The 17,484-nt window shown below is 39.3% G+C and overlaps 1 protein-coding gene and 1 non-coding gene across 5 annotated transcripts in view; both read left to right on the top strand.

Moving 5' to 3' along the window:
- Positions 1-17,484, top strand: part of PTPN4 (protein tyrosine phosphatase non-receptor type 4) — a 189,920-nt gene that overhangs the window by 39,161 nt on the left and 133,275 nt on the right. For all 4 annotated transcript variants that reach the window (XM_075530245.1, XM_075530244.1, XM_075530242.1 and 1 more), the window contains exon 3: positions 4,727-4,834. In XM_075530245.1, coding sequence (XP_075386360.1) covers positions 4,727-4,834 — 108 coding nt within the window. The remainder of the gene's footprint in view (positions 1-4,726; positions 4,835-17,484) is intronic.
- Positions 10,000-10,163, top strand: LOC142425269 (U1 spliceosomal RNA). The gene has a single exon (XR_012779618.1). It is a non-coding gene; the product is annotated as a U1 spliceosomal RNA (small nuclear RNA).

Below are 17,484 nucleotides of genomic sequence, written 5' to 3'. Positions count from 1 at the left end.
AAACAATAATAAATAATACCTGACAAAAAATAAAATCGCTATTTAAGATATTTCCATATTGTTTCTTGATTGTTGTCTTTAGTTGCAATATTCTCCATTGTCAGCTGAGTGATTTATCCTTAACCATATTTTCTCTGTAGGAGTAGACTCTTATTCCTTCATAGGTAGCCCAGTTAGACGACATTGTTGTTAGGTTCCATTAAGTTGGTTCTGACCCTTAGCAATTTTAAGTACAACAAAGCAAAACACTGCGTGGTCCTGTGCCATCCTCAGTGGTTGCAGTCATGTTGTCAGTCCACCTCGTTTCAGCTGTCCCTCCACTTTACCAAGCATGATGTCCTTCTCCAGGGACTGGGCTCTTCTGACACCATATCCAAAGGATGACAGATGAAGTGTTCCTTGCCTATAAGGAGCACTCCGGCTGTACTCATTAGACAGTAGTCATTTTGTGTTTGATATATTAGAAGCAGGCGATTTCTCTGAACATACTCACCTTTGAAAAACCTCTTTCTGCTTCTGCTAAACTTGAAGTAATTGTTGTGACAGCATTTTTAGCTCTTTGAACACTTTCCAGAATCGCATAATTCACACATAATATCATGGGAATTTGGGGCATAACACAAGTCTGAAATGAATGACTGTTACCTTTGGTTGGTTGGCTCATTTTCTCATAAACAAAATTATATGTTTGTTTACTAAATAACTAATACAAATAAATAAAATGTAATATTAAGAAGTATGAGTTTTATCAAATGAATAAACATTATAAGCATAATTCCATCTAATTTTTTAAAACTGCACTAATAAACATTACTTCTGCTGCTTAGAATATACTGGTTGTGACAATGAGTGTTAAAAAAAATAAAGAATGTAAATTTGTGATTTCCACTTTGAGGTAACTACCCACCTTGGAGAGCTCCATGATTACTACGGCCATTTTAACTGCCGGTGTGGACTGGCTGAATCCCACCACTGAGTGTTGTGGAAAGTGTCACCCTTAATGTTGGTGTGATGTGTCCAGTCACTTAAGAGTTTATTCCGTTCAATACAAGTAGTGGTTATACCCAATGGATGTTTTTTATGTAGAAAACGGAAAGTATCAATTGTTAGTGATGTTGCCTAGAACTTAAAACCTGTGTAGACTAGGAAAATGTTTAGCAGTTATCAAAAAGTTAAATTTAGAATGAAATATTACCCAACTTTATTCTCAGGTTTATATTCAAAAGAATTAAAATTGGCATGCAAATATGTACATGTAAAGTATGTTCACAATGGCAAGGATATAAAAACCTTTAAAAGTTCATTGGCTAATGAATAGTTAAAAAATACAGCAGATATATGCAAAGCAAATTTTATTAAAAACTGAGTACTTATGCATGTGACAACATTGATGAACCTCAAAATCCTTTTACTTAATCAAAATAAAAAATCTATATGAAAAATTCAAAATAAGTAAGTCCATAGATTAATGCTTGCCAGAGGCAAAGGGAGGTGGGGAATTCCTAACTAATGAGTATAGAATTTCCTTGCGATGTGGATGAAGTGCTTTGGAATTAGATAGAGGTGATAATTATGCAAGATTATAGATGTACTAAATGCTTCTGAATTGTATTCTTTACGTGGTTAACTTTATGTTAATGTTCCCAATAAAAAGAAATCCAAAGGAATTCCTTGCCATCTTGCTCTTGAAGCTATTTGCTAGTATGTTTTTTTTTAAAGCCCCCCCGCTAGTATGTTTTTTTCTAATAGAAATTTCTTATGTATACAACACAGCAGTGAGCTTACTGGTATATGTAGCTAATTTCCCCAATACTAGATTTCATCCCTCTCCACCCCACTCAGATTAAGATGATAGGTCAAATAATCCCAGTTTGTTTCCCAAGAATTTATATCTACTCATAATAGGAGTAGCAATAAGTTTTTATCTCACTCATTGAACGTGGGGAGAGAGGGAGTGTTTTTTGCTGCTGGATGTCATGTTAATTTTAAATTTTGTTCTATTACCAGACATATCAATTAGTTTTCTTGGCTTTTATTTGCATTTCTTCTTTAGGGGATTATCTAGCCATGGCCTTGGTAGCACATATTTTTAGCTGTGGGATCTTGGCGGAGGTATAGTCTCTGTTACGGAAACAGGTGTACATTAGGTAATGCATACATAGTAAAATATGGTGTGAGGGTAAACTGAAATATTTCGCTAACATTCTCTGTACTTTTATAATGAAAATATTTTATCCAATTTGCTACAGTGTTTTCACTATTTTATATCTTTTACATTATTTTATATTCCATTTTAAAAGTTAGTGTCACTTTCTGCTTACAATTTACATACCGTTTAAATAACGGAGTGAGAGTGGAGATGATACTGTCACTTTGGTGGAAGGGTACAGTCAGTCTCATAGAACTATTGAATGGGAAAATAATTTGTTCTGTAACTTATTCAAAAGCACAGTGAATAATTAAATTAAAAAATTAGATATATAAAAAGATAAATAGTATGGAAATATAGCTGAGTTAATACGGCAATGCTATGTAATTTTTTAAAAGATGCGATAGTAGTTTGGAAGCAGAAGACATTTTCAGTTCAGGGGGGAAAACATACTGACTACCATTTGTCAATGCCGATTCAGACCAACTGTGTTAGTCTGGGTAGACTAGAGAAACATTCATACACAGACATGTGTATCAGAAAGAGGTTTATATACAAGAGCAATTGAACATTGAGAAACCTTCACAGTCTAGTCCAGATCAAGTCCATAAGACCGATTTTAACCCATATGTCCAATACCAATCTGTGGAGTCCTCTTCAGACTCCTGAAACACATGCAATGACGCTGAATGCAGGACGATCACAGGCCAGTGGGTTGGAAGTCTTATAGATCCAGTGGTGTTGTAAGCATCTCAGGGCTGTCTTGTCCTTTCCACATGGCTTCTCAGGCTCTAGAGGTCTGGCTCCATCCACCTCACTCCTTGTGTCTTCTGCACAGGGATGTCTCGCAGGGAGTGAGCTGAGAGAGTGTGTCCACTTCCAAGTAGGAAAAATCAGATTTCCCAGAATTCTCAGGAGAAAGTCATACCCACACAGAGGCCTTATTGGCTATGACCCATTGACAGACTAGACTCCACCCCTTCACTCTTAATCCTTTCAAGTCCCAGATTGACACCAGAGTATGTAATTACGACACCAACCCTATATAACGAAGTAAAACTTGCCCTGTGAGGTTCTGAGGCTATACCTCTACAGGAGTAAGCCTTATCTATCAGAATCCAAGATTTTCTTTATATTGTAATATTTACTATATACTCTTTGAGCCAGGTAGCTGAGCTTAGAGTTTATTTTGGTTTTAAGATTATTTTTTGTGGGGGGGGGGTGCCATGAAATAAAACATGCACCATTTCAACCATTTTTACAATGTTAGGCTTGTACTTTTTTATTTTCTGACTTCGTTATTGAACAATTAATTAGTATATTGAAAGACAAAAGTGTTCAGGAATCCTCCTACATTTATCAGAAGCCTATGAACTGATGGTATCATGGTTTGAGACCAAAGGGGAAACAGAAGACAGCACATCCCCGGAAAAGGAAAAGAAAGAAATGTGTATTTAAAATACAATAGGAAAATGCATATCGCATGTAAAAGTGTTATCAATGATAGGTTTAAATTTTATGCACAGGGAGTTTTAGTTACACATAATTAAAAATGAACCATGTGTTGAAATGCACTTCATTGAGTTCTGTCACACTTTAAAAAAAATCATTTTATTGGGGGCTCGTACAATTCTTATCACTAGCCATACATACATCCATTGTGTCAAGCGCATATGTACATTTGTTACCATCATCATTCTCAAAACATTTGCCTTCTACTTGAGCCCTTAATATTGGCTGCTCATTTTCCCCCTTCCCCCCCCACTCCTCCCTACTTCATGAACCCTTCATACTTCATAAATTATAATTTTGTCATATGTTACACTGTCCAACATCACCCCTAGTCCTCTTCTCTGCTGTCCATCCCCCCAGGGAGGAGGCTATACGTAGATTGTTATAATTGGTTCCCCCTTTCTACCCCACATTCCCTCCACCCTCCAGGCATCGCGACTCTCACCACTGGTCCTGAAGGAATCATCTGTCCTGGATTCCCTGTGTTTCCAGTTGCTCTCTGTACCAATGTACATCCTCTGGTCTAGCCAGATTTGTAAGGTAGAATTGGGATCATGATAGTGGGGGGGGCAGCATTTAAGAACTAGAGGAAAGTTATATGTTTCATCATTGCTACCCTGCACCCTGACTGGCTCATCTCCTCCCCACAACCCTTCAGTAAGGGGGTGTCTATTCTACCGATAGGTTTTGAGTCTCCACTCTGCACTCACCCACATTTGCAATGATATGATTTTTTGTTCTTTAATGCTTGATACCTGATTCTTTCAACACCTCGTGGTCACACAGGCTGGTGTGCTCCTTCCATGTGGGCTTTGTTGCTTCTGAACTACATGGCCACTTGTTTATCTTCAAGTCTTTACACTGCAGTTGTATTGTGATGCCTTGTGTTGGCCTTTGTTGCGCCTTCGTTCTGTTGCGCTTTGTTGCAGGCTTGTTTTTGTATGTACTGTATAAATTTGTGGGGAGGGTTTATTCTCAACAAGTCATTGGTATGGTAACAGTTGAAGACTTAATAGAAGAGTAACCACACTCAACAGATTAAAAATCCTATCCTTTTTCTTTCAGAAACACGATCAGGGCCAAGTTCTATTGGATATCGTCTTCAAACATCTTGATTTGACTGAGCGGGACTATTTTGGTTTACAATTGACTGACGATTTCACAGATAACCCAGTAAGTGTAAGATGTCATCTTTCATTTTCTTTTTACTTTTCCTCTCTGTTCATAATTTAAAGTCTAATTTATAATGTTCGCTGATTTAATGTGTTTTTTATTAATTTTATTTAAATGATTACAGACAATAAGTCCTTTGTCCCTTCTGATATTGATGTTTTACATGTAAGAGGTTCAGTCATTTCAAAGTCAGAGCAAATATATATACCATGAAAGGACAAGTAAGAGTTGTCTGTAAATTGTTTTCCATAACCCAAGGAGTGCGTGTTTTTGCTCATTTAATTCTCACAGTTACTTTATGGTGAAGGTATCGTTAAAATTGTTTTATAGATGAGAAACTAAGGCTCATAGCAGTCAACCTTCTGGTTTAATGACACATCGATGATTGAGTAGTTGAGAAAAGTATCTACATTGGGTCTGTCTGAATCCAAAGCCTGCGCTCTCTCTTCCTAAGAAATGATGAAGGAGAGATACATATAAAATCCCATTGATGTCAAGGAGATTCCAACTCCTGACAACCCTACAGGACAGAGTAGAACTGCTCCACTAGAGTTCCTGAGGCTGTGAATCTGCGGAAGCAGATGTCCACAGCTTTCTCCCACACAGCAGCTGATCGCTTTGAATTACTGGCTCTTCAACTGACTGTCCATTATACCGCCAGTCTTTGGACATGTTAAAGAGAGGCAGGAACCATACAGTGCAACTAGCAACAACGATCCAAAGTAACGTGGTACAATTCTACAATAATCTTGGCCTGTTTTTATTTTAGAATTTTAAATCTTTAAGTCTTTCCATGTTTTATATGTTTATATGTAATATAAATGTGTGTGTGCATTGTTTAATGCCCACAATACATTCTGAGGAACAGGACATTATGGATATTGTATGAACACCATTTATTATATGCTACAAATGTTTGTATATATTCAACGTACAAATATCAACCCTCTTGCAAGCTGTTCTGACTCACAGTCTCAGGATTTGCAAATTTTCACCTGCCCTTGGCTGCCACTGAACAGCAACCTGGGAGCCTGGTTGTAATCAGAAGGCGTGAAGAGAGAGCTGCTCGGTCCAATAACTTTTCCAAAGCATCAGCCATGAGGTAGCCTGGTCGTGCAAAGGTCAGTAGTTGTGACAGCTGAGGCTGTCAAAAGTCGAGCCACTGTCAGGAAGTTCAGGCTGCATCATGTTGAGGCTTGGGACTAAGCTCATGCTACCACTCTGCATGTCCAATGGTAGCCCTGCCTCCTGGCACCCTTTCAGGTAAGGAGCCCCCATATCTACCACCACCACTGCCATGCACATTTTTACAGTCTGATGTGCTGCACATTTTAGCCTTTTAATTCCATTTTTCCACAAACATGTTTTAAATGTATATACATGCATATATTAGCCACATGATACAAGCATGTATATATCAAAACTAATATTAAACTTATGTATATATATAAACTAATATTAAAAACCCAAACCAAAACAATTGCCTAATCATGGTGACCGTATAGGACAGAATAGAACTGCCCCACAGAGTTTCCAAGGCTATCCATCTTTCAAAAGCAGACTGCCACATCTTCCTGTCATGGAGTGACTGGGGGGTTCCAACTACTACCCTTTTAGTGACCAATCAAGTGCTCAACCATTTTTCCCTTCTAGACTCAAAAATAATATGGTCTTAGGCAAATAGATAAACCAAATTTGTCTTACATAATTGATTAAGAATAGACATTTACCTTTTCATGATGGTCTCATAGTAATTTTGTAGAATCTTAGTTAATTATCATATTTTTAGCTGCTGCTTTGGTAATTTGTTCCAGGATCACAAACAATTACTTAGATGAAAGCATTTTGAAGTTTTTTATATTTTCCTTTGAAATGTATTTATTATAGCTTTTATTCTTATCATAAATCAAACCAAACCAAACTCACTGCCATTGTGTTGATTCTGACTTCATAGCAACCCTACAGGACAGAGTGGAACTTGTGGATTTTGGTGAGAGTAAAGCTTTACAGGAACTTTAGAAAGCCTCATCTTTCTCTCAAGGAGTATCTAGTGGGCCTGAAGCACTGACCTTCAGATTAGCAGCCCAGATTGTAGTCCACTGTACCACCTTGGCTCCTTCTACTCTCAGCACAATATCTGATATAATAATAGTATTTAATAAATATCTAATTACTGAGTACATTATTATTAAGGCAATTTTAATTCATTTTGAAAATTTACTTTTGTAAACAATTACAGGTGACTGTTTCTTAGTGGCTTGTATCAGAATGTTGTTTATTGAGCTCCTTGAAACCATATTTCCCCCCAAATTCAATTACTGTGCCCTTTTTTGGGATAAGGAGTAGAGCATTGGGTTCCTAATGATTTGTTGGCAGTCTAAGTTCATTCTTCTGATACTTTTTGTTGTAGTGCAATGTTTTACTGGTTTCCTCCTGTTTTTAATCCTGTAAACGTAAGCTTCTCAGATCGAGCTTCCATCTGAATCACCTGAAAGGCTCTTTAAAATTCAGATCTCTAAGTCCATCTGATTCTGAACATCTTGAATAAGCTTAAGAATTTGCCTTTCAAAAAAAGAAAGAATTTTCCTTTCTAACAACTCCCCAATGATGCTGTTGCTTCTAGTCCAGGGACCACATTTTGAAAGTCGCTGCTTTAACTCAGTAGAAGGAGTCCTGGTGGCATAGTACTTGTTTGTTGGGCTGAGATCCAAAAGGTCAGCAGTTCTAACACACTGGCTATGCTGTGGGAGAAAGATGAAGCTTTCTACTCCTGGAAACAGTTACATTCTCACAAACTCACAGGGGTAGTTCTGCCCTGTCCCATAAGGTCTCTGTGAGTGGGCATCGACTGGGTGGCAGTGAATTTATTTTGTTTTGCTTTTTTTAAACTCAGTGGACTATTGATTATTAAAATAAAAAATACTCGAGTATAAGGTGACCCGTATATCAACTGAAGCACCTGATGTTGCCACAAAAACTGCTTCAAAAATGTGCTGAATACTCAGTTTATACACGAGTATATACAGTGTACTTTATTTGGAATAGAGGTATTTTTTGAAGATTTCTTTAACCTAATATAAAAGTCTTAAATTACTGATTTTACCAGGCTTTGGGAAATACGGAACTTTCACAGAGGGTAATCATTATTTACGTAAACGGTTTTAATACACAATTGCTAGACTGCTGGCATTCATCTGATGTCCCTCCATTATGCCTTCTATCTGTGTCTGTTGTAGTGCGTCAGTTCAAGCTGCATTGCATAAAGTCTTTGGTAGCCCACTAGCTACTCTTTGCTTTTGGTCTCTTCCGTCCTGGTTCTATTTGGGGGGGGGGGGGGAATGGCTAGGAGACCCGAGGGGTAGAGGATTGACTTCAGGGAAAGTACTGGCATCCAGAGTGAAGAGAGAGGGACTGAAAAAATCATTTAATAGGACTAAACTATACAGCAAGACGAGAGAGGTGAAAGGTGAGATTTAAAGCAGTTTGTAAAACCATGAATTACCTTTAAATAAGACGGTTAAACTTTTCTAAAGATTGACTTACACACCTGGACATGCAATGTGTCAGTCTGAGTATAGTGCAGGCAGTTAAACATAGAACTACAAACCAGAGGCAGGAGGGAGATTGTGGCAACAGTAAAGTTACCTGGAAACAGCGATTGGCTGTGTGTAATGAACAGAAGTGTATGAATGGTAGATATTGAGGACATAAGGCAGTAGTGCTCATTCACTGGATTAAAGTGGAGTGGGCTCATGAGACAAAAAGAAACTCAGGACCTGCATTTCAGTCTTTCTTCCACTTGTGTGCTTGTCATACTATGGTAGCTTGCGTGGTACTGTGACGCAGGAAGCGTATGCCATCAGTATTTCAAGCTGACTGGCACCGACCAACAAGTTCGTTTTGGCAAGTGTGTAGGTAGACTCATGCTATAGTTTATTTTGCCAGCCTGGACAATAGATACAAGTAGGATTAACTGAAGGGCAGAGGTATAAATGGCTTGTTCTGTGCCTCAATTTAAAGGGGTACACTACCTGTGGGATGCCTAGCCTGTGGACTGTGTCGCTGTAAGGTGAGGTCCCTTTAAGCCCACACAATTGGAATGTTCATATCTGGAGTTGGGACCGACAGTTGATGACAGTTGGGGACCTGCCTTGCTGTTTGCTGCCTGGATATACATAGCCCAGCTCTCTCTACAGAAGGGGACTGGCAACTGGCAGCTCTCAAGCCTTGAAGGACTGCTAGTGTCTCACTGCTTTATAATTCAACTGTTAATTTCTTGTATTATCTATCTGTATGTAATTTAATGGTTCATTTCTTGAATTATATATCTATCTTTATAAATATATTTATATATAATTACTAGCAATCTGGTTTGTCTCTCTAGAGAACCCTGTCCAATACAACTCATTTAAAATGTTATGTAAGTTTCTTTCCCCTCTCCAGCCCCCACCCACGTTCATTTACTTCTTGTTAGCAATAGAGAGACTATACGTTTATGTAGTAATCTTGTATCTTGCAAATTTCCTAATCTTAAATCAGCTTTTTTAAATGTCCGGGTTCTCCTACAGAGATTATCACGTATTATTTCTACTACTTTCCAGTTCCTACTGCTGCTTTGGCAGGGGTCTCTAGGGCCTCTGTGCAGGCATAGTGTAACTGTCGGTAAGAATGGTGGTAGATCTCGTATGTAGGTCAGGGAACTACTCCTCTTTACTGCTTCCTCCCTTCCAGAAGTTTTCCCTCAAATTTGGCATGTCCTACGATTCCTGGACTCTGGCTGCTTAGCAGCTCAACTCAACATGGCCATCACCTGTATTGTGAAGGAATGGGAATTGCCTTTAGGCAAAAAGCTACTAATATATAAATTTCATCCTTTAAATTTTTTTCAACAGTGGAATTTGCTAGTGTTTCTGCTTGCTACTGGCTGCCCTCCAGTGTTAAGTCATACATGCATACATGCATGCATAGAGAGAGAATATAAAAATGAGTATCATTAACTGACAAAGAAATTTTCAGAGTTTATTAGACGATTGAATGCAAACAACATTGTATCCGAGGAAGAATCAAACCAGAAGAGAACTCACCACAAGAGTGTAGGAGAGGAATCCCATAGCGCAGTGGTTCTCAACCTTCCTAATGCTGTAACCCTCTCATACAGGTCCTCAGTACTTACCTGGCAGGGGAGATACCCTGGTCACGAAGGTGGCTTTCCCAAGGCAAGGCTTCTCCATTGCACTCCGGATGTGCTGATCCCTGCGATTTCCCCAAATGTGGGAAACTCGACTGCATAATTTGTGGTAGTGCGGGACTGCGTTCGCGCTCTCCGCTAGGAAAAAAAAATAATACAGTTCCTCATGTTGTGGTGACCCCCCCACCATAAAATTATTTTTGTTGCTACTTCATAAATGTAACTTTGCTACTGTTTCACCCCTGTGAAAGGGTCGTTGGACCCCAAAGGAGTCACGACCCACAAATTGAGAACCACGGCAGGTAGCCGAGTTGCATTGCAAAGTAAAGAGGCTGTAAAGAGAGAATCACAGAAACCAGACTGCTACAGCTAGCTTCTAGGATCTGTCTCTCCAGCTCAGGAATGAGGAGCTTTTTCTTCTGCCAAGAAACACTGGATACTTTTAACATTCATGGGCCATACTGGGTTAAGATTTCATTTTGTGATGGGTGATGTGATGGCTGGAACAGTTTCTTATGTGGTCATGTGGTTTCATGGGCCTATACAACTTGACGGCCGCACGTACCCCACCCCTGTCCTAGTTGAACAGAAGGTAACAGGTACATTTCCGCCTGGGTTAAAGTGCAAGCAGGAGCAAAAGGATATCATTCTTTTCTTGCCTATGTGATTATCTACCTTCAAACAATATTATCAATACCTTTCTACATCCTAGGTAGAGGGTATAATCCAACGAAGCAGCAAATCAGTTTTTATTTTCTAAAATTCATTAATAAATGAACTTATGCCATAGTGTCAAGTTCTGTCTGTAGGGAGAAAACTGTAAAACATTGGAATAAATAAAGGACATGGATCAATAAAGACCTACCAGGTTAATGATAAAGAAAACAGTGTTATGATTCTCAATACTACTCTAAGTATCATTTTTTAATTCAGCGAAATTTCTAGTTAAAATCTGAACAAAATTTTTTGCTGGGAGAGTGGGTGATTTTTGACAATGTGAACTTGAAATTTGGAAGATCTGGATAAAAATAACCAAATATATTTTGAAATAGATGAACAACTGTGTGTTTTATGTCTGTACTGTAGCAGATGTAAAAATTTAATATGGTGAAATACTTAAAATAGTATGACCTTTGGTATAACTATAAACAAAGGGAACAGAAATCTCTTATCTAGAATCTTTATACTTGTTATTGCTATAAAGTTGATTCTGGTTCAAGTTGACCCCAGGGGTGTCTAGTAGAACTGCTCAGTGGGGATGTCAAGGCTTCAGTCTTTTGGAAACAGAATATCAGGCTTATTTCCAGATGCCTCTAGGTTGATTTGAACCCCAGGCTTTCATCAACTAGTAGAATGTTTAACTGTTCGTACTACTAGATGCTCCATATACTAAAAAAAATTATTTTTAAATTGTGAATTAGGTCGGGACTATCATTTCAGACTGTCACCTCTGTGTTCAACTCTAGCCACTCATCAACCTCCCCCCAGTGTTCTACTCCATATATCTCTACAACATGTGGCTATACTCCTGAAGTATCTTTGTGTAGAAGATTGGTCTGCTTTTTACAAACTTGGTGCAAATGATATAAAAAGGCATGTGCCCTCCCACAACTTACTTTCTTTCGAGATTGTTTTTGAAATTTGTTCCTGTTGATAGTTAAAATTCTAGTTCATTTGCTTGGGTTTTTTGTTTTGTTTTTAATTTAACTTTTTCTGAATTGGGTGAAGCTTTATAGAGCAGATTTGTTTTCCACAAACAGTTCATAACATTTTGTTTCATTTCATTAATCCCAACAGTGAAACTTAGGTTTCTCAGTTGAGAAATACCTTGGTTGCTGGCTTTGCACGAGAAAGAATTCACGTGGAAGCATGGTTTGTGATCCAAGGGAATTTTTATAAAGGATAGAAGAAATTTCTGGCTTTACATTAACCAAACACAGGCAGCCTCATGGGACTGCACACCCATACGAGGCGGCCTGATGCCAGAGAGACTGCAGCACCACCACAGAAAGTGGAGAAGCAGCCGAAGGGTCTTCAAGTTTTGTCCTTTAGGGCTTTTGGCTGGGAGGCGTGGTCGATGGTACTGGTTGACCGCATTGGCTGAATTAAGCTCACCTGGCCTAGTGTGGGCCAACCCAGGTGTACCATCCATCTGGCTCAGGCTTGAATTGGTGCATGCCCCTGAACCTTCATTGGCTTCCAACCTCCTGTAGGGGGCCTTTATTCATGGAGAGGACCAACTCTCTATCCTGCTACCTAACAAGACCTCTTTTATCTCACTCCCCTTTGTTTTCTCTTTTTAATCCTCCTCTTTGAACCCTTCTGAACATTTCACTGGTAAATGCTGCCCTTTTGATCTCAAATGGTTAATTATTCTAAGGGATGCATACTTCCCTAGTGTTATTGTTCCCCCTATAGGCCTGGCTATTATTTGTCTGAAAGTTGAGCCATGCCTCAAAAATACTCACTGCCATTGACTATGAGGACATATAGCAACCCCATCCTCTCTTCCATAAGACAGAGTATAACTCCCTCTGTGAGTTTCTGAGACTAATTCTTTACAGGAGTCGAAAGCCCCATCTTTCTCCCTGAGAGTAGTTGGTGGTTTTGAACTACTTACTTTGTAGTTAGCAGTTCAACTCATAACCATCAGATTGAGTTCATTTCCAGATTTGAAGGATGACTAGGGCCATAAACCTAGGGCTTTTGTCAGCTCAGTCCGACCAGTAAGCTTAAATGTTTTTTATATGGTTTTGAATTTTCTTCCACGTTTTCCTCCCATTCTATCTGTGAATTTCTAATATGATTCTTTTCAGAGCAGTTCGGAGTGGTGACTGGCCATCGTCTAGGTCCTCTGGTCTCAGGCAGATTACGTGATCCATTGGATGAATAGTTTCCAAGCCTCTTTGATGTCTTTCCTTCTTCCCTTTAGTTCAGTTCAATTCTCTGTTGTAGTGTATTTATGACATGGAGCCCTGGTCACGTTAATGGTCGAATGCAAGTTGCTTCTCGGGATGCCACAGCTGGTGATCTGCTCTTAAAATTACAACGTAGGAACTCGTACATTGTCATACAGGGTTCTTACGAAATGGACTCTACATGATGACACACAAGCGTGGATGCTGGTATGCCTACACCTTTGCTTAGGTTCAAAGACAACGTTGCTAAATGAAAATTGGTTTCATGCAAAACTTCAGTGACCAGATGCTCCTCAGGCTCCAGGAGTCATTTTGGAAGTGGCCACTTGGGGCTGCTCTCACCCCTCCCTGCAGCCTCTGTCCTCACTCATTCTTTGTGCCATAACCTCCCTGCTGGAGGGACATTGGGGGAGGGAACAGGGGGGAGGGGGAGGGTGACTTATGCCAGTTCAAAACACAAGGTAGAGTTGATTTTTTTCCTACCTAGTTGAAGTTCTCCATGGAAATGCCCACCTACCAACGAGTGGTGCCTACTCCTCCAAGTGTGCTAACTGCTGACCGTGAGGTCCGGATGAAGTGCTTGTTGTGCCCCTTGTCATTGCCCCTTTGCTGCGTATTACAGACTCCCAACCCAAAGCCACAGCTCTATTGGAGGAAGGTCTGGCATTCTGTTACAGCCAGTGGGGCTTTCTGTTCTGTCACATGGGGTTCCTGTGAGTTGAAACTGATTGGATGATGGATAACAATAACACTATTAACGAATGCAACTGCTAACTGAAATGTTAAAGGATTGGGTCTGCCGAGGCACATTTCAGAATCAAGACCTGTAATCTAAGAGGGTAAGAACAAAACTGTTACTATTAGGATTTTAGTTCATACTCACATGGGATTATTCTAAACAAAATATGTTTAAATGTCTCTGCAATCAGTTAATTAGGGGGATTTCAAAAGGGAAGTATTGGTAGGTAATTTTTGAAGTACATTGGATGGTCATGGAGTCTAATTGAAGAAATTTTAAGAACATCAAAAACTGTTGATGAGGAAAAGACCAGGAAAGTTTGTACTGGAGAATTTTCACTATGATAATTCATCACTGCATATTCTTCAATGTTAGCAAGGATTGTCTTTTTAGAACCTCCTTGGGAAATCTTTCCTCATCCACTTTATTTTATCTATCTATGTATCTATGTATGTATCTGTCTATTTTTAATCATTTTATTGGGAGCTCTTACAATTCTCTTTTTTAAAATCATTGGGGGCTCATACAACTCTTATCACAATCCATACATACATGAATTGTATAAAGCACATTTATACATTCGTTACCCTCATCATTCTCAAAACATTTGTTCTCCATGTAAGCCCTTGGCATCAGCTCCTCATTTTCCCCTCCCTCCCTGCTCTCCCCCTCCCTCATGAACCCTTGATAATTTATAAATTATTATTTTGTCATATCTTACACTGCCCGACATCTCCCTTCACCCACTTTTCTGTTGTCTGTCCCCCAGGGAGGAGGATATATGTAGATCCTTGCAATCGGTTCCCTCTTTCCACCCCAACCTCCCTTCACGCTCCTGGTATCGCCACTCTCACCACTGGTCCTAAAGGGATCATCTGTCCAGGATTCCCTGTGTTTCCAGTTCCTATCTGTACCAGTGTGCATCCTCTGGTCTACCCAGATTTGTAAAGTAGAATTGGGATCATGATAATGGGGGTGGGGTGGGGTGTAGGAAGCATTTAAGAACCAGAGGAAATTTGTGTGTTCCATCGATGCTACCCTGCACCCTGACTTGCTAGTCTCCTCCCTGCGACCCCTCTGCAAAGGGATGTCCAATTGCCTACAGATGAGCCTTGGGTCCCCAATCTGTACTCCCCCTCATTCACAATGATATGATTTTTTGTTCTTTGATGCTTGATACCTGATCCCTTCAATACCTTATGACCACACAGGCAGGTGTGCTTCTTCCACACTTTGTTTCTTCCAAGCGTTGTTGCTTCCGAGCTAGATGGCCGCTTGTTTACCTTCAAGCCTTTAAGATCTCAGACGCAGTATCTTGATAGCTGGGCACCATCAGTTTTCTTCACCACATTTGCTTATGCACACATTTGTCTTCAGTGATTGTGTTGGGAAAGTGAGCATCATGGAATGCCAGTGTAATAGAACAAAGTGTTCTTGCTTTGAGGGAGTACTTGAGTGGATACCCAGTGTCCATCTGCTACCTTAATACTAAACTTATAAATATATGTACATAGATCTATTTCCCCATCATCATATATAAATATATTTACATATGTTCATGCCTTTATCTAGACCTCTATAAATGCCCTTTGCCTCCTCGCTCCTTCCTGTATGTCCTTTTACTTTCCTCTTGTCCCGGGTGTCAAAACTTCTACATGATGTGGTGTAAATCAAAGACCACAGAGTTCTTTGGGGAAAAGTTAGAAAGATGGAAACTTAGTCTTCTGAAGTGTATAAATGTAGATGGAGGCCATGTCAAGAAAAAATAGCTTTGATATTTTTGTTTATTAAAAGTTTCTGTGATTTTTATTCTTTACATTTTTTTATTTTGTTAAGAATATACATATCAAAGCATACTTCAGTTTAAATCTATAAAATTTCATGACATTAATTACATGTTTTTTGAGTTCTGAACATATTCTCACCTTTTTTTCTGCATGGTTCTTCCCTCATTAACATATGCAGTGCCTGCTAAGAGTGCTAAGACTTTCCTGGAAAATTCTATCAAACATTTAGGGAATGACACGAAAACCATTTAAACTCTATCAAAATATAGAAAATGAATACACCCTAATTCATTTTGCCGAACAAGTATAGCATTTACCCAAACAACACAAAGATACTACAAAAAATGAAAACTATAGATTTATTTCTTAGAGAAGGAAAGAGAGATGCAAAGTCTGTTAACAAAATACTAGTTAACAGAATCCAACATTATTCTTTTTTTAATCGTTTTGTTATGGGCTCATACAACTCTTATCACAATCCATACATACTTACATCATTTGTGTAAAGCACATTTGTACATTCATTTCCTTCATCATTCTCAAAACATTTGTTCTCCACCCAAGCCTCTGGCATCAGCTCCTCATTTTTCCCCTCCCTCCCCGCTCGGCTCATGAACCCTTGGTAATTTACAATGTTTATTTTGTCATGTCGTGCACTGTCCGATGTCTCCCTTTACCCACTTTTCTGTTCAACAGTATTCTAAAAAGAGTTAAACACCACAGCCAAGTGGCATTTCTTCCAGGAATGCAACCGTGGTTCAATTTTAGAAAATCGTCAGTGTGATACATCATATCAGTAGAACAAAGGAAAAGAATTGCATGATCATCTCCGTGAGTACAGAGAGGAACCGGGGAGGTGTATCTCAGTAAGCATTGGACTGGTATCTGCTAGCTCAGATGCCTACTAGCCACTCTGAGGGAGAGAGACGTGGCTGTCTGCTTTCATAAAGATGTACAGTTTTGGAATCCCCATGGAGTCATTTTATTCTTGCTTATAAGGGTCATTATGACTCAATGGCAGTGAGCAGTGAGGGAGTATGATAGTTAAAGGTTTTGTGCCAAATTGACTAGGCCGGATTTTCAGTGAGTTGACATCGAAATCCCCTCGGATGAAATGAAACATAATGTAATCATCTCCATGATGAGATCTGCTATATGCAACCATTAATTGGAAAAGCTTGTTTGGTTTTTGTTGTATCTGGATCCTCCATCTGGCATATCACCTGATCTCTGGTTCTTTGGACTTGGGTCAATACCTGCCATATTGCCTGCTGATCTTTGGAATCGTCATTAGCCAGCCACCTTACCTGCCAACCTTGGCTCATTCATCCTCGCAGCCAAAAGTTTGCCATTTGATTTGCTGATCTTTGGTTCATCAACACCTGAAATTACATGAGTCTAGCAAGGGAAGCCTCCAGCCAGACATCTGACCCAAGGACTTGAAACATGCCAGCTTCTATTGCTGTGTGAGCTATTTCCTTGATAAGAACCTCTCTGTAGCTATACATACATAAACTTCACTGGTTTTACTTCTTTAAAAGAACTGATCCTAATACAGTGAGTGTGATGGAAGCAGAAAGGTAATTGATAAATTCCAACAACCTTTCATAACGAAAACCCTCACAAGAAGATTGGAATAGAAAGAAATTCCTTAGTATAATTAGGGCATATGTGAAAAGCCGACATTGTACTTAGTATTAACTGAAAACCAAACATTGCTGTCGATTCTGACTCACAGCAACCCTGTCCTATAAGACAGGGTAAAACTTCCCCTGTCGGGTTTTCAAGATTGGACTCCTGGCTGGAGTAGAAAGCCTTCTTTCTACCACAGAACAGCTAGTCGTTTTTAACTGCTAACCTTCGGGTTGGTAGCCCTGTGGGAAGACATTATGCCACCAGGACTCTTCCTCAAAGTGGCATCTGAAAAAGATCTTTTCCAGCAGATTTGCTCAGTGCTAACATGTCATTTCGCTTCTTGATTGCTCTTTCCATGAGCTTTGCTTGTGGATCCAAATAAA

This window comes from Tenrec ecaudatus, chromosome 13 (genome assembly GCF_050624435.1).
Source record: "Tenrec ecaudatus isolate mTenEca1 chromosome 13, mTenEca1.hap1, whole genome shotgun sequence".
Taxonomy (NCBI): Eukaryota; Metazoa; Chordata; class Mammalia; order Afrosoricida; family Tenrecidae; genus Tenrec; species Tenrec ecaudatus.
The sequence above is the reverse complement of the archived record's forward strand: the minus strand, read 5'-3'. Positions and strand labels throughout refer to the sequence as shown.